Here is a 25,906-nt window from a genome sequence, read left to right as displayed (position 1 = left end):
ATTCTTGTTGAAGTGCATAATGATCCCCTAGTTCTGCTCATTTCACTCAGCACCAGTTCATGTAAGTCTCTCCAAGCCTCTCTGTATTCATCCTGTTACAGAACAATAATATTCCATAACATTCATATACCACAATTTATTCAGCCATTTTCCAATTAATGGGCATCCATTCATCTTCCAGTAAAACCGCTTTTCTTGCTATGTGCTCTCCCAACTCTATTTCTTATTAACCACTCTTGATGTGTATTGTCTCTTCATTTTATCTGTAACCTCTTCTCCTAAACAAACCTACCTTTTGCCAAGGAGAATGGCCACTATAAATTCTTCATATGACCAAACCTCAGCAACTGGTACCTGCATCAACTTCAACATTTGGTGTTCTCTTTCACATCCTGCAGTAGCCACAAAAGACTTCAGTGAACTGAAAGCTCATGTGGATCAATTCCGCAAAGCAGCAGTCCCAAAATGGCCATCTTAGTCTTCTTCATTAATACCTAACATCCGGACAGAGATGATAGTACTGCTATACTGTGCCCTACTCAGACTACATCACCCTGGGCTCACCCGAAGGTGCCACATTTTAGGAAGGATATCGAAATGCTTGTGTGTACAGAGCAGTAAGAATAGGGATTGAACAAGTGATTTCAAAGGAACTTCCAAATGAGGACATTTCCTCTACCAGTGCAGGTCAGCCCCTCCCCTGAAACTCAGCCTTAGACCAGACTCCTACTCCCACTGTGTGCCAGAGATGAGGCCATGTAAAGAGGAAGATAATTACCGCCATTTTAAAGAACGGAAGATATTTAGCATCCAAAAGCCTGAAAGACAGCTCCTATGAATTAGAGTCACAAGAGATCTTCATGTTCATATTCTTGAAACACCATCGGGGACTTCAAATTGTACCACCCTTTACTTCCTCCCACTTGATGTACAGAACAGGCTGAATTCCTCTCTTGTCTCTGGCCTTCTTCCATACTATTCATATTCTTATTATTTGAGTTTGATGAGCAATGTAGTGATAAAACTAATTCTGGTGGAAGGGGTGACAGGCAGGAGAAAACTAGGAATAATAGGGTCGGTGCCTACTTCCCCTGTTTTCTGTTGGCTTTCGAAGGGTCTGTCCCTCTCCTCAAATATTCCTAACACTGCCCCAGCTGCTGTTTTTTGCACTTCATTGCCTTCTCTTCCTCCTCCAAGACCCCCTGGCCCTGATACTGTCCCTCCTCACTACCCCCACAGAACGCTGGGGCTTGCTGCACTGCTTGTGCATTTCCCTAACTTCTCTCCCTTTCCTAGGGTTTCCCCTTCCTTGTGCGTGTAGTCTTCCCTCATTAGCTTGTAAACTCCTGGAGAGCAACGACTGACAAATGACCCCACACCGTTTCCCAGCTTTGGAATTCTACTGAAGGAAAAGTCTACGTACACATAGCGAGAGTAGAAGAAGTGGCCCAAATGGCAGATTTCCGACAGGGAAAGATCTCGGAAATCCGTCCAGCCCGTTCCTTTTAAGGAAGAAAGGGCATTTGAGACCAGATCCTGGATCTTTTTTCCCCCGTGCCGCAAGTGACGGCCCGCCCTCCCAATTGTCTGCGGTAAGGAAGGAGTTCTGGAAGGATGTGTCATTTCACGGTATGAGGTCAGATTAAATGCCGGTGCAAACCGATGCTCCCCCAAAGTCAAAGTCCGCCCGAAGGGGGCGTTCTCCAGCCGCGCCACATCGTCCCGCACATGTGCACCGCCTGTATTCAGAAGCTACCTCATTCTATTTTCAACCCTGGAAACAGGTTCTTCCCGGTTCCATTTCTTTCTCCTCCTACCCCTACCCCCCCAGCCACAATCACTTAAATTCTACCTAAGACGGTAGCTGCCGGAAAATGCCACAATCCCAGAAAGCACCGCACGCCTCACTACTTCCGGCCCACTCTTTCTTCCCTCCGCCCGTTCAGCTTTGCAGGCTGCCGTGAGGGTGATGGCCGAGTTGGACATTGGAAAGCACTGCCAGGTGGAGCACTGCCGGCAAAAAGGTGACCCGGAGGGTTTTAGGAGGCCACGTAAGCCTCCTCTCGGCGTCTCGGGGTGGTAGGAAGGGAAGAGAAAGAAAGGGTCAGAGTAGCAAAAAAGGCCGAACCGAGCGGATGGGGAGGGCCCGGGAGGGGGCGGAGCCTGGCTGGAGGGGCGGGGCCGCGCCGCCGGCTCATGGTGGCTTGGCTGCTAAGCCAGTATGTTTGGGGTTCCTGCTGTGGAGCAACCTGCAGCCTTCTTGCTACGGTGTCCCAACTGGTCTTCGCCTTGCAATAGGCGTTTCTCTGTGTAAGGGACCACCGGGTCACTTGACATTGTTGCCCACTTTTCTCCAGTCAAGCCGACTGTGGTGCTGGTGTAGGAAAACTAGCAGAGGCCTGCAAATGCGCATTCTGGTACGCCCTCAGCGGGACACAGCCGGCCGGGCGCTGGGCTTCACATCTGTGAAGTCAGTCTGGGCCCAGAGTCCTGAGCCCTCCTTGTGTCAGAGACACACTGACAGTCTGGGAAGCCATGGACTTCTCAGACTTGTGATGGAGTGCATACAACAATACACAACACTACAAAGGAAACCAACTGTATTGGAATATTTCTATCACAAGCTAATTTAAAATTTACATACCCCAGGTTAAGAACCCCAAGCTAGATGATCTCTAGGGCCTTCTAAGTCACTTTTTTTGTGCCTCCAGAGCAGTCGGGCATTTGTAGAGTCAAGTAATAGAGCGAATCTTATTGGATCGCGGCACTGTGGCGCAGGATAAGTAATCTGCTTAACGTCCTCGCATCTTTATAGTCTATTTAGTTTAATACTATCTGGTGTTTCTATAGTTACCACTTGATGGTTTTAAAAAACACCTTATAAAAAAAATTTCGGTTTATCCTCACAAACGCTGACAAGTGCTACTATCCCCTTTTTTATGGATGAGGAAACTGAGGCAGATAATGTCTTCCCCGGGGTTATACAGCTTTATCCCTTCCAAACTATTATAGTCAGCCTGCTTTTGGTCTAGAAGAAATAGTGACCTAGATTTACTAACTGCTAAGGTATAAATTTCCTTGTCAGGGGAAGATTCGCAGCCAACTCATGCTGAATTCTTCACGTTGCATTATGAAGACGTCTAAGTGAAGTAGTTTAATGAAAAAATTTGAACCAGGAATGGGACTTGGGCGGCAGCATCAAAGTTACAAAGATATATGCATTTTTGCCAGCTACAGTCCTTTGGATTTCAAAGAAATCCCACTTGTCAGTACTGAGAGCGAGGTTTCCCTCACACAAGTAGTAGCATTTCTATTTATACCCTTACTCTATTAATCTAAAATTAGCACCGTTTTTTAGTATCCCTTTTCCTGTCTTTCCTAGGACATCCTTCAGAGAATCATAATATGTTAAAAATGGAAGGGACCTTAGAGATCATCTGGCCCACCCCCTTCATTTTCCAGGTGAGCAATCTGAAGCCTGGAAAAGTTAAGTATATAAGTGGGAGAACTGGGACTATAAATTCATATATTTGGAATTTTCTGTTTTTTCCATTATAGCATAGGATTTTTATACCATTTCTCCCTATTTGACAGTAACTATTAGCCTACAACTACAGACAACAACAGCATTTAAATCCACTTTACTTCTGCTTTCATCCTCATTTTATATAAAATAACTCTTTTAGCTAAATGAGTTTTATTTTGTTGTGCTCTTTATGGGGCAGTTCCTTGAAGTATCCCCTTTTGTTAGGGGATATATGAATATTGATTTCTGTTGGTTGATTTTTTTGAGCAAGTGTTAATCAGAAATCTCTTTTCTATTCACTTAGCCACATTGTAGAATGAGGTTCTTTCAAATAAATTGTAGCTTCTACCTCTCTTTCAAATGAAGTACAGAAGTACATTCCTTTTGTGACTATATCTGGAGTTATTTGTCCATACTCTTAATTATGTATGAGGCACAGGAAAAGTATTTAAAGGAATTACATATTGTAGACAGAGAAATATTTCATTAACTGTCTATTGCATAATCTTGGAATAGACATTTACCTTGTATGGAATTACAAAAATTCACCTCATATCTCAGTTTATGAAGTAGTTCTCAACATTAAGGAAACATGTGTAACATATATCCAAGAATTAACTCTATAAACAATTCACCCAACTACATATCATTATCTGACAATAGGCAAAGAAGCATGGCTTTATCTAGGAACTGCCACTCTTATTAAAAACTGAAGTGGGATCAAAGTTTCCATTGTTTTACTTGTAAGAGTGATTATCCCAGCCTCTGCCCTCCTGAGGGAAAGGATCAGAAGGCATCTACTGCCTTGGAATCTAAAGCGTCACTCAGCAGCTCTAGAAACTTAACTTCAGCCACCACAGCAGTTATTACAGCTTTCCACTACCATTTCTAGTTCAGGCAGGTGTGGGGCTTTGTTCTCTCTAAGGTTCTTGTCCTTTACCTGCTTCTCTCTGGACTCTCTATTACTGTACTTGCTGAGGAGGTGAGGCTTCAGTATTGGACCTAATGAATTGTATTTATTTGTCCTATAACCTACTGCCTAGTTTACAGGCTGATCCCACCCTCACAAGGTAAACCAAAGGCATCTCTTGTTCTTATCCCAAGTCCCAGAATCTCTATAGGTCCTTTTAAAAAAATTTTTAGGGAGAGAACAGATGTTTATCAGCCTTAAACATCATGGATATCATGAGAATAGGAGTCCCAGCCAATTGGCACTGCCCCTGTCCTATGACAAGTAAAGGTTTATATTTTCCTCTTTTATTAGTCCTTGTGATTCAGTCACCTATAGCCAAGGCAAGCCATATTCTCTATTACTCCACTTTCATCTCCAGATCTACCTTTATACTGTTTTTCACTCCCCATTACATTGTATTCTTTGGAACATCTATTATTTTCACTTTTCCCTTCATGCTGACCTCTTCTTTTCACATTTTTTACATCTATTTGCAAGCACAGAAAACTAGCTCCCTCTTGAGGAAACAGCATTCCTGACTTATTCTTTCCAGTGCTGAATATCATTTTCCCCCTTTTTTCCAACACGGAGCCAGAAATAGGCATGCTTTCAGTTCCTCTTTGCATTTCCAGACTTTTTGCCTACTGCCATCACTTAGCAGCTTTTCACTTGAGGTTTATTGTATTTTTCTGTATTATTTTTCATATTTTTCATTTTAATTTTTGTAATTTGTCATTAGTTTTCATCTTTACTTCAGAAAATTAGTTGTGTTTTTCTGATAGTTCATTTAGAAATTACTGCCAACTTCAGAAACCAGTTCCCTGTCAAAACAATCATTTTCCTTTTTGTAATGTGATTTAGTGCCTGTTCTTTTCTTGCAGATATTCATGAAATAAGTCAGTAAGCATTTATGAAGCACTTACTATGTTCTAAGCATTGTACTAGGTAATAGGGATACAGAGAGGAGGGAAAAAATGTCCCTGCACTCAGTCTCCTGGGAAAGAAACCATGAAAACAACTATCTCCAAACACGTAGGATAATTTGAAGATTGTTTCAGAAGAAAGGCCCTAAGGAAGTGGATGATTGGGAAAGGCTTCTTGTAGAAATAGGACTATAGAAGCTGAAACTTAAAGGAAACCAGGACAGGAAATTAAGAAAGAAACTCCCAACTATGAGGCTCTTGGCCTCTTGTTTCTTAGTTTTGTGCTACTTTATAAAATGTTTGATGAGACTCTGTAATTTTGCCAGGAATAGAAGTTAAGGATCCTGACCGATAGTTTGCAGAATCCATTTTCTAAATTTTTTCTTTTTTTTTTTTTAATTTTTAATTTAATTTTTTTTTTTTATCCTGTAATCTTGTAAAAGTTGATTGTTTTAATCCAAAGGCTATTCCCTTTGGCAAAGAAAAAAGAGAGAAAAGAAACAAAATAAGAATCAAGAAGTTCATTCTTGTTTCTAATGTTCTTATCATCCTAACCTACAAACAGTAGTCTTGGCTCTTCACTAGTTCTCTTTTCCCTAAAGCAGTTCAAAACAAAACTGAAAAGCTTTTTATTATCTTTAACAATTCTTTACCTCCACTCATAGTGAGCATTCCTATTATCATTCTTACTGTACTAAGCCATGCTTTAGTATTCATTCTCTTATCTACTTTTGCTTTAATCTTCTTTTCAAGTGTTATTATTTTTTTTTTTTTTTTGCTCTTTATATCTTAGTTTATCATAAAAGTATCTTTGTGATGTAGGTAAGAGCCACATAATTAATATTTTCTTTTTATAATTGAGACACAGTGGTTTATTGAATTATCAGGAAAATCATATCAGAAAATTAAAAAGCAGATCAGGAAATAAAACTTAGAACTTCTGACTTTTCATTCATTCTTCTTAGCACAAAAGACACTTAATTTTTAATAGTTCCAATTACATTATCTTCTTTTCACAAGTTTCATGTGATTGTGTTATATGTAGTTTGATCTGCCTGCAAAGAAATATTACTTTTTTAAAAGTTTTCATAAGATAACAAAATAAAACCATGTTCTGCAAAGTTAAATATCTTTTTTTTTTTTTTTTTTTTTTTTTTTTTAATTTTAGATTTTCTTCCATTTGTGTGCGATGGCTGTTCAGGAATATTTTGGTAAGATTTATTAGCAGTAATTTATATAAAATGGAGGATTAGTGTCAAGATCTCCACCAGGATATGTCTTACTGACAAAATGGAGATCATTTTTAAAATAAGGTAGTTGTACCTTGTGGCTATCATTTAATATTCATTATAACATTCATTGGAATAAAACTTACTCATGGACTTATACTACATTAGAATCCCTTGTCTTCCACATATGAACGGCTAATCTATCTGAGGTCCAAATACCAGTTAAATGTGTGAATTGCAGTCACACACAGACAATCAATGATAATTAATAGCCCTTACATTGTACAAAACTGATGGCCCCAAATGGGCAGTTTATGATGATTGTCATTATGATCAAAACAAAATCTGGGCTATCTAATCTCTCCAGTGATATAAAGAACATATTTTGGTGTACAAAGCAAAACTTTAGAATTAATGGAGTATTTTGAAAATATTTTCTGGTTAAGTTATCACATTCTGTATAATAAAACCTTGAAAGAACTTAGTTTTTCAGGAAAGGATTATTAGAAAGCAAGAAACAATTTGGTGGAGAGATTCTTTTCCAATTAAATTACCTTAATTTTAGATAGCCATCAATATAGAAATAACATACTGTGGAATGTTTTAATAATTATTGAATTTGATACTTGTCTGTTAAGGGTTTTTGAGAAATGACAAAAGTTAGGAACTTTGTAATATTTGGGAACTATTCTTCACTATTGAATGATGTGAATGTTCTTTTACCCCCATGCAGTTTTCTATCTGTGACTATAGTCTAGATTTTTGGACCAAAGAATTAAAATGTAAAAGAAGAGTATGTGCTAGTGGAACCAATAAAAGAAGATATTTACAAAGTTCAAGCCCCCAAAGTAGAATACCATAAAACATACAAATGAGAGGTGACATAATGGTCAATTTTTGCTGTAAATATTAAGAAGAGAGGCATGATCTTGACTTTGAAACTAGGAGGACCTGGGTTTAAATTCTGTCTCTGACATATACTAGCTTTATGTCTCTGGGTAAGTCATTTAATCTCTTAGTGTTTTCAAGAATTAAAAGATTAGGGAGAAAATGTCAAAATAGATCAGACAATCTGAGCTTTCCAGATTTCACCCACAAACAAGACAAAATAGAGCCTCAAGGCAAATGGAGAGACAGCAAAAATAAAGAAGAGTTGAGGCAAAAAGGTTCAAGAAAATCCTCCTAAGAAAAAATCCCAGGATGGAGGTTTGCCCAATGAAAGTGTGTATACTTCCAGGCTAGCATCAAAGCAGCAAGAGGCAGCCCTGGGACCAGCTGGGTTAGAAGGTAGTCTAGAGCTCAACCACAGATATTTTCACCTCCAGGACAGTGTTGAGAGTCAGGTTTCTGAGTGGGAGAAGACTGAGAGAACTTCTTCTGATAAGGGCCAATAAGCCCAGTTGTGCTGCTAGCTGTGGTGGCCAGAGAGGAGAACTGAAGGACTTGAGACTAAGTACAGAATATTTACTTTTTATACATGGAAATGTAAATTTCATTAGAAATTGAGTATTAAAAAATTTAGAGTTGAGTATGATGTGAGTCTAAAAAGCAAAATCATGTAGAAAAAAGTAAAAAGTATCTTATACAAATGAGGTGTGAGAGAAATGGGATAGGAAGGTTGGTAGTTCTGGACTTTGCTCTTTTCAAGAATGTGTTAAAGAGAGAACAATACATATATATTTAGAAAGATATAAAAGTCTTCTAAATTCAGAAAAAAATAAGAGTAAGAGAATAGTGAAGAGAGGATTTTTAGAGGGAACCTTACTCACATCAGATCTGGGTTAAAGAGAACAACATGCATTTAGAGAGAAATATATCTTAACAGGAAAGGGATAAAGAGTGAATAATATATATGTATATATGTATGTATAAATATATATGTATACACACACATTCTTCTACATTCAGATAGGAAAAAAGGCAAGGAGAAAGGAGAAAGGAGGGATTCTTAGTGGAATGGGTATGGGGAGTAGATTAAGTGATAGGACAAGGTAGCAGATAGAAGTAAAGTAGAAGAGTCGGGAGGGACAGAAAATAAGAGATGAACACAAAGTAAAGATCAAGAGTAGAATTTATTAGGTTAAAAAAACCAGGTAGTAACCATGATCTCAGACAAAGCAAAAGTTAAACTTAAAAAGAAAAAAATAGGGAAACTTCACTGTATGTCAGCCATATCAATATTGTTTTAGACTATTTAAAATAACTGGACTGTAAGGTTGGAATATTGCTATGATGTAGGAAATGGTGAATTAATGGATGTTATCTATCTTCAAAGGATAAACAAGCCTAATATGGTCTTAAAAAGATGCATATGAATGTATATATGATACGATTATATATCATTGTATGTATATATTTGCGTATATATATATGTGTGTGTGTGTGTGCCTACCCCTTAATTTTAACCTTTAACCTTTTGGGGGGAAGGGAGTAGAGAAGGCAAAAAAAAAAAAAAACGAATAAAGTAAAAAGTACACATCAGAGAATAAAAGGAAACTTAAAGGGAAAGAAAAGATGGACAGCTTTGAGCACAATGTGTAGCATTTATTATATAAACTTTCTTGAGATGGAAATGTATTTTATATTTTGAATCCTCTCATGTTCTGCTGTACACAAGCAATGCTTTTTTTGTGGGGGCCTATTAAGTTTTAAATTAAAGAAAAAAATAAGGTACTGGCCTGCAGTGGTCAGAGGGTATTCCATTTACTAGTGAAATCATAAGACTAGTTCCTGCCTCTACTTTTAAGATACCATTGTTTTGTTTTCAATTTTTTACAAAAAAAAAAAAAAAAAAAAAAGAGTATAGGAGAGTTGAAGTTGACAGTTAATTATGTAATAGAGAATATATTTCACATATAAAGTTATTATAAATTATATAATACACGTTTATATAGCCATCATAGTCCTGAGACTGCATCAAAGGTATCAACCTTCACCTGCAACAATCCCAAATAGGACCCAAACTACACTAAAATATAATTGAGAAACATTTGACAAAATAGATAAAAATTCAGCACAGCATAAATAATGTTAATATGTGGTTTTCAAAGTCATTATGGACTTGTAGAGATCTGTTTCCATTTTGAGTTTGACACTACTGCTACATATGGTAAGAGCAAAATAAATGCAAAATATCTAAAAAAAATGATATTAAATGGTTAAAATTTTGTTTTCTGATTTTCTTTTATTTTGGTTTTGGTTTAAGTCTTGAACACAGAAGCAGGGAGTCTCATGGCTGTTCTGAGGTATGGATAAGTATGAACTTCTTTCCCATAATCCATTTTAAAACATTCTTATATATTTCTATTTAAGGTATGATTGTTAACTTTTTTTTTTTTTTTTTTATGAAAAGGCTGGAAAATAATTAGGGGATTAGAAATTATAGGTTTGTTTCCCGCCCCCCCCCCCCAACACTAAATAAAATTTGGCCAGATAAAGATATATGCGAAAAACTGGCTTTCTCTGACCTTTATTTTATTTTTCTGCTGATGTTCATTTTAAGAAAGGAAGAAAAGCAGAATAGGATGTCCAGAACAAGTTGACTGACTTAGTACAAACTATGAACATAAAAAAGAAGACAAAATAGTTTCATAAATGCTAAGTAAATGGTATAGCCAACAAAATATGAATATGTTCTTTTATTTAAATGTGTGTAGCATTATATAGACAATGAAAGTATAACAATATGTCACAACTTTCTTCACTTATATAGATAAAAATTTGACCCTTAAAAGTTTAGGGATAGCTTTTTATATGGAATATAAGCATTAGCTCACTTACAGCCATCATGAAGCTTTCATAAAAATGATATTCATTTAGAATTTTAAAGCATTTACAAAATAAAAAGAAAACACTTTCATTAAATACATCAAATATTCACTGTGGGAATTCTTATGTTTCCTAAGCAGCTTCTAGATCAGTCCATATTGATCTCTTTTCCTTCATGCAATTTACTATGTCTAACTACCCTCATTCTGACTTAAGGATTTAAGTAATAAAGGCAGAACATATGTTAGTAGAACCATCAAAGAGGAATGTTAAGTCCAGAGTCCAAGGTCAAAAAGTTGGGATGAAAAATAGCTCTGTGTTTACCCAGTTTTTTTCAATTAGTGTTTTCTTAAATTTTTCTTGGACTTGGCTAATGCCTAGATTTGAGCCAGGATAGAGAGTAAGGGGGTGTTTCTTGTGTCTTATCACCCCTTGTATTTTTATGAAGGGAGAGTGTAATATGTGAGATATTGTATTAAGTTCAGTATGTAAGATAGTAGAGATAGTAGAGTTTTGTAATGGTCTTTAAATTTTTATGTTTCAAAGATATTTAAGGTTTTTTTAAATCATGTAATTAAAAAAAAATTTGGACACTGGGTTTAATCTGAGTGGAGGAGAATGAAACCAGTATAGTTAATCTCTTATTTGGTGACTGATATCAACTTGACTACAGTCTTTGAATCCCTTGGGAGTAAGTTTTTCACAAAACAAAAGAAGTTAATATAAAATGGAGCTAATATTTCCTTTAGTTTGGTTATTGTGTGTGTGTGTGTGTGTGTGTGTGTGTGTGTGTGTGTGTGTATACACACACAATAGCTGGTTATTATGTACACATTTTAATCTTTGTTAAGAGAATTTGAAAAAGTTTAATGTACCAAGCTAGTTAGTTATTCATTACACAAGCATATAAGGAGTGGTTCTTCAAAAACATTCTCCTGGTTACTTCAATTCAGTAGAAGTATATTAAACATCTGCTGGGTTTAACTTATTAGATGTAAAATGATTTAACTTATTAGATGTAAAAAGATCTGTCTTCTAAGAATTAAAATAAAAAATATGAAATAAGCATATAAATATGATGCTGACAAAAAGATGACATTTATAAAAATAAAGCTATTGCTATAAGTATCTCTTCAAAATGTATTTAAATAAAATCTTATTTTCTCTCTTTGTGAATTATAAGAACATTTTTTCCCCTCTCTGTATTTCTAGTTGAACATAAAAAGTGAGAGACTGAAGACTGATGACCATTCATCTTACCCATGTTCATACAAGGATTGCAGTGGAAAAGAGCTTGTACCGGTGTTATGTCCCTTCTGTGAGAAGAATTTTTTGCCTGAGGTGATATTTGAACCATTCAAAGATTGCAGGTATTTTTCAATTCTGTATAAGTTTATGAAATCCAACAGTGTCTGCTTTTCTGTTTTGTGTAGACACCGGCACCAGTCAGACCATGAATGTGAAAAACTGGAAGTTCCTCAGGCTCGGATGGCTGTCACACAGCAGCTTGTTAAAGATATCATAGGTAAGGTCTAAAGTATTTGATTATGTTGATTTTCTTTACTTTGTATAGTCTGCTGGCTTCAGAGCTCTTGCTTGCTTTGGAAATCTGCCCCAGAGATTTTCAAAAAGCTTTTGTTAAGCACTGGAAGAAAAGCAAAAACACTTATTTATATTGTCATGATGCTGATATTTTAGTGTGCAAGTTAGTATGCAAATACAACTTATGTATTAACAGGATATGCATTGTAAATGGAAGGTGATTTCAGGAGAAGGGGGAATGGCTTGCTGCAGAAGGTAGAACTAAGCTTAGTTATGAACAAAGGAAGCCAAAAGGCAGAGGTGAAGAGGGAGAATTGGGAAATGAAAGTGTCTGTTCAGGAATAGCAAGGAGGCTAGAGGTGGGAAAGGAAGGGAAGGGAATGGTAAGTAAGATGTAAGAAGACTAGAAAGTAGGAAGGAACTAAGTTGTGAAAAGCTTAAAAGTCAGAGGAGTTTATAGCTGATCTTATAGGTATTAAAGAGCCACTAGAGTTTATTGAATATGGGCTGAACACTTATATTTTATTAAGACACCTTTGGCAGCTAAATGAACTAGAGTGGAGAGCGACTAGAGGCAGGGAGACCAACCAGCCTGCTATTGCAATAGTCCAGATATGAGTGACAAGGGCTTATACCATGGTAATAGCTGTGTTATAAGAGAGAAAGAAGTGTATATGAAAGATTTGGCTCAAATGCCAACTTCTTTTTGAACCCTTTCCTGGTCATCCTAATTGCTAATGCCTTTCCCCTGTATCTGTTCCCCTTGTATCTGTTTTATTTATACTTATATATGTACTTGACTCTTTCTCTAATGGGAGGTTCCTGTTAAAAACTTTCTTCTTTTTATTCCCATCATCTGGTAACATCCTGGCACTTATAGAATGTTTAATGCTTGTTGATTTATTGGTTAAAGAACCAATAGTTCTTAAAAGTGGGACTTCTAATTCAAAATTGCATGGATTATCCTTTTCATGTTATCTGTTATGAACTGCTTAATTTGGTTGAAATTCCAGAGTCATGGAATTTGAGAATTGGAGGGACCTCAGTGTTTTAGATGGCTGCTGAAATTACTTTTAGCTCTCAATTTCTGTTACATGGGGCTAAAAATAGTATTGTGAGAAGAGACTGGATTTAGAATCAGAAAACCAGGCTTCAAATCCCAACTCTGTTCTTTAGGTTCTTTGTGATCTTGGATAAATCATTTAGCTTCCAGGACCTTTTATTTCCTCATCTCTAAAATGAAAGAGTTAGACAGGATAACCTTTGAGATTCTTCCCAATTCTAAACATATAATCCTGTCATCTCAGTTTGGGATGCCATTCTGAAGACCATACAACTCTGACTCTAACCAGATGCCTTCCAGAATCCATTAATCACAAATGGAATAGGTGAAAAGTATGGATGCGTCATACTGGAGGAGAAGGAGGAAGAGGAGGAGGAGGAGGAGGAGGAGGAGGAGGAGGAGGAGGAGGATAATGATAATCCTCATCATAATAGTATTTATGTTGTGCTTTAAGGTTTGCAAACCACTTTACAAATATTATCTCATTTTATCTTCTGAGTAATCTGGGGAGAGAAGTGCTATTATATCCATTTTATAGATGAAGATACTGAGACAGTGAAGTTAAGTGACTTAGTCAGGATCACGTAGCTAATGAGTTTCTGAGACTATATTTTAACTCAGGCCTTTCTAACTCCAGATCCAGCACTCTGTACACTGTACAGATATGATAAAGTATATATTTTCTTTATTTTTCCCATATTTCTAAAAATGGATCATACTTTTTTGAAATGAAAAAAGGCACATTAGAATTCATTCAGTCCTCTTATTTTATGAGAATCTAAGGTATTAGTAATTTGCACAAGGGCAGTAAAGTAGCCAAGTCAGAGTTGGACTTTCCACTATAGAAGAATATGCAGAAATGCAAAATCTTTGCTTTATGCAAATTCTCCTGTTATTCCTGGGCTAAATGAAGAAGGTTTCAATAGAAATTTTCCTCAGGGTAGGTTATGGCCTCACCACCTGCATCACCTGCCTTTAGTAAATATAGAATCTTTAGTCTCTAAAAAGATATTGTAGACTAAATTTGTGGGTGATTCTTAGTGTTTTAATTCATTGTGAAGAACTTGTAGTGGAACTAGAAAATATGATAATTTCATCAGGTACAAATTTTCTTATTTTTCAGATTCTAAAAAAGGAGCTGCAGTAAGTAAAGGGCGCAGAGGTGCAAGGAACAGTGAAACTGCAGCAAAGGTTGCACTTATGAAATTAAAAATGCATGCTGATGGAGATAACTCTTTGCCACAGGTTGGACCTAAATGTTTTAAAAATATGTATGTTACTCCATTATATCAAATCTTAGAATCTTACTAGACTTTAGAGCTCTAGGCATGTGTACTCAGTATACGTATGTGGACAAGGAAGAGAGATGTCCATATTTAACCACTTTTTATTTGTCTGTTGTTTAAAGTAAATGGTCCTATTTCTAGGTCTTGAACTTTTTTGTTAAATGGATTTTTGTTATAGCAGTTATTAACTTTTACATATAGACATTTCTTTATGATTAGAAGTCATAAGACTTCATCTACTACATGAGGGAAGAAGTAGTATATAGGTGTCCTGGAAATCAAGATTTTGAATCTGTGTTTTACTCTCTATATTTGGGCACATCATGAAACTTCCTCTAGACTTTATTTACCCCCCTAAAAGCAATAGGGGTTATATTATGACTTCTGAGGTTCTTTTCAGCATGAATATTCTATGGCCCTTCCTCAGGGTATAAGTATAGGTAATTCTAGTTACAAAGTGAATTTCTATAAAGTGAACCCTACTTCTCCTCTATTAACCTTTTTTAGAATAAACAATGAGTTCTAACATAAATTATTATCCTTTGCATGAAATGAAAGTTGTTAGCTCATATTTTCTTTTTTGTTGTGGTTTTTACTCTGGAAGGAAAGATGTCACCTTTTATTCAGAATGATTTTACTAAGTCATTAAAAGCCTAGAGGAAGGGCACATTAATTCCCAGTATTTCTCTGCTGAAAACCTGATAATCACTAACAAAAGTCCTTGGGTAGGTTAATTAATACCTTCCCTTTTATATTGTCTCTCTTTTTTTTCCTTCCTTGGCTTCAAATCACTATTCTTCTTATTTAAAAAGTAGTATTCTCTTGGCCAAAGGAAATGCATTATGAATTGTTTTTTAACTTTATTTTTGCAGACAGAAAGAATTTATTTTCAGGTGTTCTTACCTAAAGGGAGCAAGGAGAAAAGCAAGCCCATGTTCTTTTGTTGTAAATGGAGTATTGGCAAGGTGGTAGATTTCGCAGCTTCATTAGCCAATCTTAAAAATGAGAACAACAAAGCAACAGCTAAGGTAGTGTTAACTAATTTGTAATAATTGTCTTGTGAAAATTAGTAGATTATTTTCTTCAAAGTGTGATTGCTAATTGTTGTCTTATTGTCTCTTTTACAGAAATTAAGATTGTGTAACATTGCAACAGGAGAAGCCTTACCTTCAGATCAATCTTTGGACACATATATCACCAAGGAAGATTGTCCTTTATATAATGGTGGAAATATAATTTTAGAATATCTTAATAATGAAGAGCAATTTTTGGAAAATATTGATTCTTACTTAAAGTAGCCATTCGAGGACAACCCATGATCATTAGGAAAACAATATTCTTAAATTAATTTATTAAATATTAAAACTATGTACTCTTAAAAGAAAGATGCTTTAAGCTTAGTTTGACTATGATAATGATATATTATGTAATGAATTTTATATAAAATATTTTTGTAGTTATGATGAAAGTAAGTTTGGGGCTGAAAACTGTGTATCAGCAAATTCAAGTTTTAAGCATCACTATATATATGTACACATAGATAGCAACTAGATCATGTTCAGTAATGAATAGTAATTCTTTATCTAAAACTTCATCACCAGAAGTAGTAATAAAAGAGAAGACATAAGAACAGTAAATATAAACAATAAAGTTTGGAAAGTGTTTAATGATATATTACCTCATCTGAACCTTACAATAGCAGTTTGGGGTCAGGTTGAAGGTAATAGGAATGCCAGATATTGGGGGTGATATTGGAATATCATAAATATTGATCTAATTAGTTTTGGCTTTAAAAGGGAATAACTTAATCATTCAGTTGGGTTTAAAATTTTATCTAACCCTAAAAGAAGTAGGAGGAGAAAGAAAACAAGAAAAGGGAGGGACAGGATAAAAGGGGTGGCAGAAACTAGGGAAAAAGGTAAGAGAAAAGAGGAAGGGTTGATAGAAGATAAAATAGTGGGTGGAATAGATTTTAAAAATATACGACTAAGGACAGTAGAAAAAGAATAAAAGTCTACAGGGGAGAAAATAGGGTGTTGAGAAATAGAGAGCTGGTCATCATAAATACTAATGTGAAGGGGATGAACTCTCCCATAAAATAGAAGCAAGTAGCAAAGTGGATTAAAAAAAACCAGAATCCTACAACATGTTGTTTACAAGAAACACACTTGACACAGTCATATAGAGAGTAAAGGTAAAAGGCTGGAACAGAATTTATGCTTTAGCTGAAGTAAAAAAATCGGGGATAGCAATTGTGATCTCAGATAAAGCAAAAGTAAAAATAGATCTTATTAAAAGAAATAAGGAGAGAAAATGTATCTTGATAAAGGGTACCATAAATAATGAAATGGTAACAATATTAAATGTGTAGGCACCAAATGGTAGAACAAGCAGATTCCTAGAGAAGATTTTAAGCTAATTATAGGAAGAAATAGACAGAAAACTATTCTAATAGGGGACCTCAAACTGTTCCTTCTCAGAATCAGACAATTCTAACCACAAAATAAACAAGAAAGAAATTAGGGAGGTTAATAGGATTCTAGAAAACCTAGATGTGATAGACCTCTGGAGAAAATGGAATAGGAACCTAAAGGAATATACCTTTTTCTCAGCAGTACATGGCAGCTACACAAAAATTGATCATATATTAGGGCATTAAAAAAAATCTCATAATCAAATTCAGAAGGGCAGAAATAGCAAATGCTTCCTTTTCAGATCATCATGCAATAAAAATTATATTCAAAGAGTCAGGAAAAGATAGGCTAAAAACCAATTGGCAATTAAATAATCTAATTTTAAAGAATGAGTGGGTCAAACAAGGAATCATTGAAACAATCCATAATTTCATCCAAGAAAATGACAATAATCAAACAACATATCAAACCTATAGGATGCAGCCAAAGCAGGGGAAATTTTATATTTCTAAATAGCCACATAAATAAAATTAAAAAGAAATCAATGGAACTAAAAAAGTTAGAGAAAGAACAAATTAAAAACAATAGCAAATTAGAAATTTTGAAAAGGAGAGATTAATAAAATAGAAACTAAGAAAATTATTGAACTAACAAATTAAGTTTTATGAAAAAATTAATAAAATAGATAAATCTTTGGTTAATTTAGTCAGAAAAAGGAAAGAAAAAAAAATGAAAGGGGATAATAACATCAGTGAAAACGAAATTAAAGAAATTAGGAGATATTTTGTCCAACTCTGTGGCAGCAAATCTGACAATCTAACTGAAGTGGATGAATATTTACAAAAATGTAAACTGCTCAGGTTCACAGAAGAGAAAATTAAATACTTAAAATAGTCACTTTTTAGGGGAAAAAAAATTGCACTCAATGAACTCCCTAAGAAAAAATATCTAGGGCTAGATGGATTCATAAATTAATTCTACCAAATATTTAAAGAACAATTAATTCCAATACTATGTAAATTATTTGAAAAATAGGTAAAAAAGGAGTATGGTCAAATTCCTTCTATGATACAAATATGGGACTGATACCTAAACCTGGAAGGACCAAAACAGCAAGAAAACTACAGACTAATCTTCCTAATGAATATTGATGCAAAGATTTTAAATAAATATTAGCAACTAGAAAAAAAAATAAGGACACAATGTAAATCAACACATACTTTCACTTTTTTTTTTTTTAATCTTTCCCATGGTTTTTCCTTTTACTCTGATTTTTCTCTTCTAACATAATTCACAAATCAATGTATATTAAAAATAAAGGGAAAAAAAAAAAGAAAATTCCAAATGAGGTTGTGAAGAAGTGATTGAACAACAAAAACATTCTCTATGAAAAATCTTGCAAAACTGCTTGTAATAGAGTCTGCATTTATTTATGTTTAAAAAAATATGTTTAAGTGGCTCAGTTTAAATATCCACACTGGTGAAATCACAGATCTTTGAAATGTGTTCTAAATATCCATTCAAATTTATGCTTTTATCCAATTATTTCATATAGACATTGAGCTTTTGAAAATATAGTTGACTGAGGCCTAGGGGTCTTCATCGATCCAGATTCATTCCAAGTTGACAGTTAAGAATCCAGATCCAGGGGAGGGGATAGACTTTTCACTTTCTGGCTAGTTGCCCTTTACCTGGAAAACTGTGGGGAAATCTTTCAAACAAATCTTAGCTATTGCTTAGATATAACTCCCCTGCCCCCAATGTGACAAGGTATAGTGGTGTAGTCTGGAGTATTCAATGTGTCAATTGTAAATTTATAATATGCCTTTATGTTAGGCTCTGTTAAAAGAGGCCTCCTTTTCTTCATAGAAGGGAAAAGGGTGCCTTCTAGAAAAGGTACAGTACTTGCTAGATCTAGACTAATATATTCTAAGTTCAAATTCTGGCTTTACTACTTACTACTCTCTTGTCAGGCTCTGATATGACTTGACTGTTTAATCTCCTTAGGCCTTAGTTTCCTCATTTTTCTTTTTACAGAGATTGAACTAAATGACTTCTAAGGTATAAATTTTGAACATAAGAATTTTGAAGTTATTGATGAGTCTCATGACAAGAGCAAGGATTCTAGCATAGCATGGGCTGCAGTTGCTGTAAGAAGAGGGATAGTTTTGCAGAAGGAATGAATGAAAAGTGGAAGAGGGAGTTGTGATTCTTTAGTATTGAGATGGCAAAAGAGAAAGTAACAGTCATTGGATAAATGATGAGTTGTCAATAAGTATTAGCAATAGTGAGTGAACAGGGGGAAAATTCCCTTTGGAAGTAGTAATGAGGAGGGAAGAGGACATCCTATGGTCTTTCATGTGTCATCTTTGAAACAGGAGTAGCTATTTATAAAAATACCTTGCTAAATTCATAAGAGGCAATCCAAAGATGGATGTGGGCGTAGTCATGACTGCTTATAATTGAAATTTTTCTGTTGCTATAGATTTGATTAGGATTCTCACCAAGGGTATTTTAATGAAAAATTGCTAAAATTATCCAGTGATGCTGGTTTTCTGGTTTCTTAGTTATATGCCTAATTTTTTGACTTATTCTCTTTTGCTTGTGGATGTATTTAGAGATCTATATTCCCCCTAAGGATATCCATTGCTATGCATCTTTGAGAAACTCTTTGAGAGTTTTGGTATGTTATTTCTTTGATTAAGTTTTCTATTGTTTCTGCAGTTTGTTCTTTGACCCATACAATTGTTATTTAGTTTCTAGTTAAATTTTATTTCTTCACTTAAAAGTCATTTATTGAATATAATTTTTAATGTGTTATAGTCAATAAAAGTATGTCCAATATTTTTGCTTTTCTTTGTAAGGCTTTTAAGGAAATGATATTCACTAAGATTGTTACATCATTTAAAAAAAAAAACAAAAACTAGAATTCCTAAAGCACTGCTTCTTTCATTTAACAAATGATTTCAGGTTGAACAGGTTATGTAACTAGATAACCTTGTGTTTACTTGAAGAACCTAAGTGACATTATTTTCCTCCCTTTTGCTGAACTTTGATCCAGCAAAAACAATTCATTATTTACTCCAACTTAAAGCAACCAGGAACTGGAATACTTGAAATGATAAAATTCTTTCTTAAATCAGAGCCAATTTTTCTAGTCTGATAGCTACAGAGAATGTTTTCTAAAATGATTATGAAACTTCTCATTTTGCAAATCTTCGGTATATACCTGGGTGAAGTGCAGAAACCATTTGTTCGTTTTCTGAATCTAAACAAGACCGAAGTCCTATTTTATACGAAGACAGAAGCAGCATTGACTGTAAAGTCTAACTACAAGAGCAATGGGCCAAACAGAAGCTATCTTTCTGTAGATTTAAAAGATCTGGAAGTGGCACAAGTGGTAAACGTGACCAAGATATCCTCAGAGGTTACAAACTTTAAAATAAACCTACTGACAAAGAAAGCAGGTGAGACAAGTTTAACCATTAAACTGTGGGATTTTGTAGGTGGGCAAAACAGACTCATTGAAGAGATAAAGGATATCCGAATCAAGGTAATCTTCAAACAGAAAACAGAGACTCTTCTAAAGGCACCTTTGCATTTTGACAGTTATGCCCTACTGCTGATTTTGCCAATGATATTGGTTAACAAATTTGCATTTGGGTGCAAGATTGAAATGGAAACACTCCAGATTGCATGGAAGAAACCTTTACCAATACTTCTTGGTGCAGCTATCCAATTTTTTGTCATGCCATTTTGTGGATTTATTTTCACTAGGGTTTTGGCACTATCCCAGACTCTCTCTTTTGGATTTGTTATGACTTGTACCTGTCCTGGAGGAGGAGGAGGCTATCTCTTTGCCCTGCTTCTGGAAGGTGATATCACTTTGGCCATTGTAATGACTTGTGTTTCAACATTATTAGCACTGATAATGATGCCTCTAAATTCGTATATTTATAGTGGAATGTTGGGACTGCATGGTTCACTTCATATCCCTGTTTCTAAAATCATGACAACCCTCCTTTTCATAGTGATACCAATATCAGGAGGCATAATCATTAAGCGGAAAGTACCTAAATGGGCAAACTACTTGGAGAAAATAATTAAACCTTTTAGTTTTGTGTTAATATCAGTGGGGATGTATTTGAGTTTCAAGATGGGATTTATATTTACAAAAACAATTAACTTGGAGGTATTTTTCCTGGGACTATTAATTCCTGCTTTGGGTTTGTTGTTTGGATACTCTTTTTCTAAAATGTTTATGTTGCCTCTTCCAGTTTGCAAAACAGTTGCTATTGAAGGTGGGGCATTAAATAGTTTCTTAGCACTGGCCATTATTCAGCTCTCTTTTCCACAACACAAGGCAGATTCAGCGTCAGTTGCCCCTTTTACAGTAGCTATGTGTTTTGGCTGTGAAATGCTGTTTATGATTTTGTTATATAAAGCTAAAAAATTTTACAGTTCTAAATGTAGAGGATGAAAACCTAAAATCTCTTGTCTAATAAATTCTTAAACTCTATAAGTATTTATTGAGCACCTGTTATATATTAGGCTCTGAAGGGAATAAAATTTAATATCAGAAACAGTTCTAGCCTTTGAGAATCTTTCAGTTTAGTTTAAAAATAAAAGAAAAAGATAAATTACACATAACCTAAATGATAAATATTAAATACCTAGAACAGTGGGTAAAGGTTAAGTGACTAGAGGAAGATGAAATTCTATAAGAATTCAGATGCAGAACAGTCTCTTCCAGTTACATTTAACATAATAAAAAAATAAAAAAACCTAACCTAAACAAACAAGCAAAAAAAGCCATAAAGTGTCATTGAAAGTAACTTAGTAATATACAACTAGATAACCCAGTTTAATACTAGCTTAGATAGTAGCTTTTCTTCCAATTCAGATGGTCTTGAAAAGATAACCAGAAAGATGATGTTTGAGCTGTATGCTTTTTATTTTCATCTTCATCAAAAAATTTATACAAAATTAAAAATTTTGTATAAATGAATCTTGAATCCTCTTTTATTACCCTAAGTACCTACTATGCAAATATTTATATAGCACTTTAAATTTGTAAAGCACTTTATAAGTATTATTTTATCTTCATAATAGACATAGATGATAGGTGATATTATTTTATTAATTTTAGAGAAAATTGAGGCAAGCAGAGGTTGATCTGCCCAAGATTATCCAGACAAGTGTCTGAGGCCAGATCTAAAATTAGGTCTTCCTGACAACAGGTCCAGCACTATATATACTGAGCCACATGCTAACTAAATGAAATAATATGCACCTGAATTTCTATGCATCACATATAGAATTCATCATTTTTTACCTCAAAACTGACTCCTTTTTTCCCTTTGTGCTGACTATTCTTTGTCATCTAGGTTTAGACATTTGCAGTTTAGACATTATTCTTGTCTTTTCCCTTTCCCTCTCTATTTCCATATTCAATCTACCTACAAATCCTGTAATTTTTAGCACTGTGACATTTCCCATGGTCATTTTTTATCTTTTTGATTTCCATGTTCATTACCATTCTACTTTGTGTCTTTATTACACCTCACTCTGCTACAATTCAATCACCTCCTACACATTTCTGCAAAGTTAATCTTGCTAAGTTATGATATATGATTGATGTAGTGCAGCCTTTAGGAAGGATGTAGCAATAACCTAAAGCCACCTGGCCTTGGGTGTGATGTAGGTAGAAATGATGCATTTCTTCCCTTAGGCTTTCCTGTCCCAGTTTATTCTATATGACCAGGATCCTAAGGCCACCAATATTGCTGTCACATAATAGCCTGTTGATCAATAACAGTTTCTGAAACTAATGAGCAACAATAATGAGTTAAAGTTAATGCAGGTATAAGACAAAATTGGGTGTCTGCTACTTAACTTAGTGCCTTTCCAGGCTTAAAAACATACCTCTGGGAAGATTCCCCTCCTCCTTTCTCTTCCCCATGAGATCTATTCTGGGTGCCATGGATATTGCATCTGTACACAACCAAACCACTCCTCAATTCTACCTCTAAATCTTAAAATAAGCACATCAGAGACATGTAGCACCTGGTTTCTCTAACATTTCTATATAAATTGACTTTCTTGCTCCTGGTTCATTATTAACTTCTTTTGGGATTTAGCCCACTTTAATTGGTATCACAATTCTAATAAACTTTGCCCCTTGATTTGGAGATGGGCCTGAGCCTGCAAATTCTTTTGAGACACCTTGTGACACTGGTCTAAAACCTCATAATAGGAAAAAGAAATGAGGTAGGTTCTGAGAGACTTTGAATGTCAGATAAAGGATTTCATTTCTGATCTTTAACATGATATAAAACCATTGGACTTTATCGAATAATTAATCAATCAGTCAATAAGCAGCACTTACTATGTGCCAGGCATTGTGCTAAGCACTGGGGATACAAAAAAGGCAAAAGACAGTTCTCACCCTCAAGGAGCACACAATATAATGGGGGGGGGGGGTAATTTTGTTCTAGGAAGATCACTTTGATAACTGAATAACAGATGGATTGAAGTGGGGAGAGACTTGTGGTAGATAGACAAAAAAGCAGGCTATAGCAATAGTCCAGCTGTGAGTTGGTAAGCATTTGTATTAGGGTGAAAGAATGTCAAAGTAGAGAAGGGGCCATATTCCATAAGGGGCATAAAGTACAATCAACATATTTGGGCAACATGTTGGATATTGGATATAAGGTTAAAAGATAATTAATTTCCAAGCCTGAGTAACTGGAAGGATGGTGATATTCTCAACCACAACGGAGAAGCCAAGAAGAGGAAAGTTTTTTTTGGGGAAAAAAATAATGAATTCAGTTTGGGACATGTCAATTTTAAGATGTTCATAGGATGTCCAATTCAAGATATGAAATAAGTAGAGATGTTAGATTAAGGGTAAAAAGAGAGGATAGGGCTAGACAAGCCCTAAATCTGGGAGTCATCTACATAGAGATGATAATTGAATCCATAGTGTTGAAGTGGAAGATACCCTAACAATGTTAAAATCCCTAGATATGGTGAAAGAATTTGCAAACTCAGTTTGTATCTAAGTGAAGAGGCTAGGGGTTTTTTTTTTTTTTGCATTGCTAACAGCGGACAAGTTCCAAAAGACGTTAGAAAGAACTAGGAGCAAGAAAGATAGTGCTTTTTGTTAATATGCTATTTTTATGGTTTAGAGATAGAATTGAGGAATAGTCTTGTAAAGGGCTAGAACTGAGCAATGTACTTGGATAATGAAGCACGTGAGACTAATTGCCAATTGGACAGTTCCCTATTAACTTGTTTGAAGGTTGACCCTCCCCAGCTGTTCTGTGCTGACTTGATTGGTGGGACAAAGAGGGGGAAGTGACTTGTGTGGGAGGAAGAGGAGGAGGAGGAGAAACTTGGGTCGTGGAACTCACGCTCTCTTGAACTCGTGAGCTGGTGTTGGAGGGTGACTGTAAAAGATCAAGAATAAAGACGTTTAGTGATCCTGACTCCAGCTGATTTCTGGGAAGATAAGAGTTCCAGCATAGTCTGGTTTTGATATTGTGTGAAGGTTTAATACCATAATTCTCTGGCCAAAGCTCATAGATTTGGGAGGTAGGAGTAGAGGGTGGGATAGTAAGGGGTGGAGGTGAAGGAATAGGAGTGGGAGAACCTTCCAGAGGCATTTTTGTCACTAAGTCAAGTGGCAGACACCCAATTTTGTTTTGTGCCTGCAAGTACTTTAAGCACCTCATTATTGTGGCTCATTAGTTTCAGAAACCCCATTATCACAGGCTAAGTTGCTATCTGACAGCCAGCAATATTGGTGGCCTTAGCATATAGAGTAAACTGGGGTAGGATAACCTAAGGGAAGAAATATATCATTTCTACCTACATCACTCCTTAAGGTCAGTTGGTTGTATTGGTTATTGCTACATCCTTCCTAAGAGCTCCACCACATCAATAGGAGCTAGTGAGATCACTAAGGGTGAAGTAGTATAAAGGGAGAAGAAAAGGAGGCACAGGATAAAGACTGAGGATTCATTAGTATTTAGTGAAGATAATCTGGAGGAAGGGAAAAATAGAAGGACTGATAAAATATATTAAGAGAAGAATCAGGAGTAACTAGTGTAATGACAACTTAGATAAGGTATAGGGGAGAAGAGAATGATCATCATTGTCAAAGGCTTCAATGCAGAGGAGTCAAAAAGGTTGAATATTGAAAAGGAGCCATTAGATTTGGCAATTAAGAGATTCTTAAAGACTTTGGAGAGAGGAGTTTCAGTTGAATGAATGCACAGAAATATAGGTTTATTCAAAGATAAGTAAATTAGGAGGTGATTCATTCATCTTCTGAAAAGGATTACTAGTTTGCTTTATGGTATTCACCATGAAATCTCTTTAAATTAGGAAAATCTAATTACTATTAAGATTAGATAATCTTTCCTGTTCCTTTCAACTCTGTATTACATTATTGTTGTGTAAAAAATGTATACCCACACTATATCTCTTATTTTCATTGACTGTCCTCCATATCTGGAATAATGCTCTCTTCCTCATCATGGCTTCCTGGCTTCCCTCAAATCTCAGCTCAACTCCTATCTTTTGCAGGACTTTTTCCTTGGTCATCCTTAAGCCTAACTCTCCATTGTGTTCTCTCTGAATTACCTCTCATTTACTTTGTGCCTTTAGCTATTTGCATGATGACTCCCCTCACCAGAATACAAATTCTTTTGAGGACAGGGACTGTTTTTGCATTTTTGTGTGTCCTTAGCCTCTTAACACAGTTCTTGGCACTCAACTTGGTACTTGTTGATTGATCATACCCAAGTTGATATATTAGAAATGCCACTACTAGATTTGGAGCCTGAAGACCTAGATTCCAGTTTAGACTCTACCATATATAAATTACATCTCTGGTTCCATTTCCTCCCTAATAAAGTGAGGATGGACTAAATAATCATTAATAATATTCTAAATGGGTATTGAATGAAGCACTGCCATCATCCTGAGTAGATCACAAATCAGGTGGCTATTTATGATTATGCACACTAGAGCATTTTTCTACATTAAGAAGCAGTTGAATTATGTAGGGATTGAATTTAAGACTTCAAAATTTTTCAAAAAAATTTATATTCTTTTATTGATGTGTCATAGTAAGTTACTTATAACAGAGATTTGTGAATTAAATGGGAGTACACTTGGTTAAGTCACTATTGATT

At 35.3% G+C, this 25,906-nt stretch overlaps 2 protein-coding genes across 2 annotated transcripts; both read left to right on the top strand.

The window, feature by feature from the left end:
• Window positions 1–1,892: 1,892 nt before the first annotated feature.
• On the top strand, window positions 1,893–15,674 carry ZFAND1 (zinc finger AN1-type containing 1). The gene is given in 9 exon segments (XM_074278968.1): window positions 1,893–2,024; window positions 6,570–6,612; window positions 9,836–9,875; window positions 11,611–11,727; window positions 11,729–11,739; window positions 11,832–11,923; window positions 14,127–14,248; window positions 15,162–15,317; window positions 15,417–15,674. Coding segments are annotated over 9 exon segments (807 nt in total). The 5' UTR covers window positions 1,893–1,969; the 3' UTR covers window positions 15,588–15,674.
• Window positions 15,675–19,754: 4,080 nt separating this feature from the next.
• Window positions 19,755–21,228, top strand: SLC10A5 (solute carrier family 10 member 5). The gene has a single exon (XM_074278967.1). The coding sequence runs from the start codon at window positions 19,879–19,881 to the stop codon at window positions 21,181–21,183; it is 1,305 nt and encodes a 434-aa protein (XP_074135068.1). The 5' UTR covers window positions 19,755–19,878; the 3' UTR covers window positions 21,184–21,228.
• The last annotated feature ends 4,678 nt before the right edge of the window (window positions 21,229–25,906 follow it).

Source organism: Sminthopsis crassicaudata, chromosome 1 (assembly GCF_048593235.1).
Source record: "Sminthopsis crassicaudata isolate SCR6 chromosome 1, ASM4859323v1, whole genome shotgun sequence".
NCBI lineage: Eukaryota > Metazoa > Chordata > Mammalia > Dasyuromorphia > Dasyuridae > Sminthopsis > Sminthopsis crassicaudata.
This window is presented reverse-complemented; position numbering and strand designations above follow the sequence as displayed.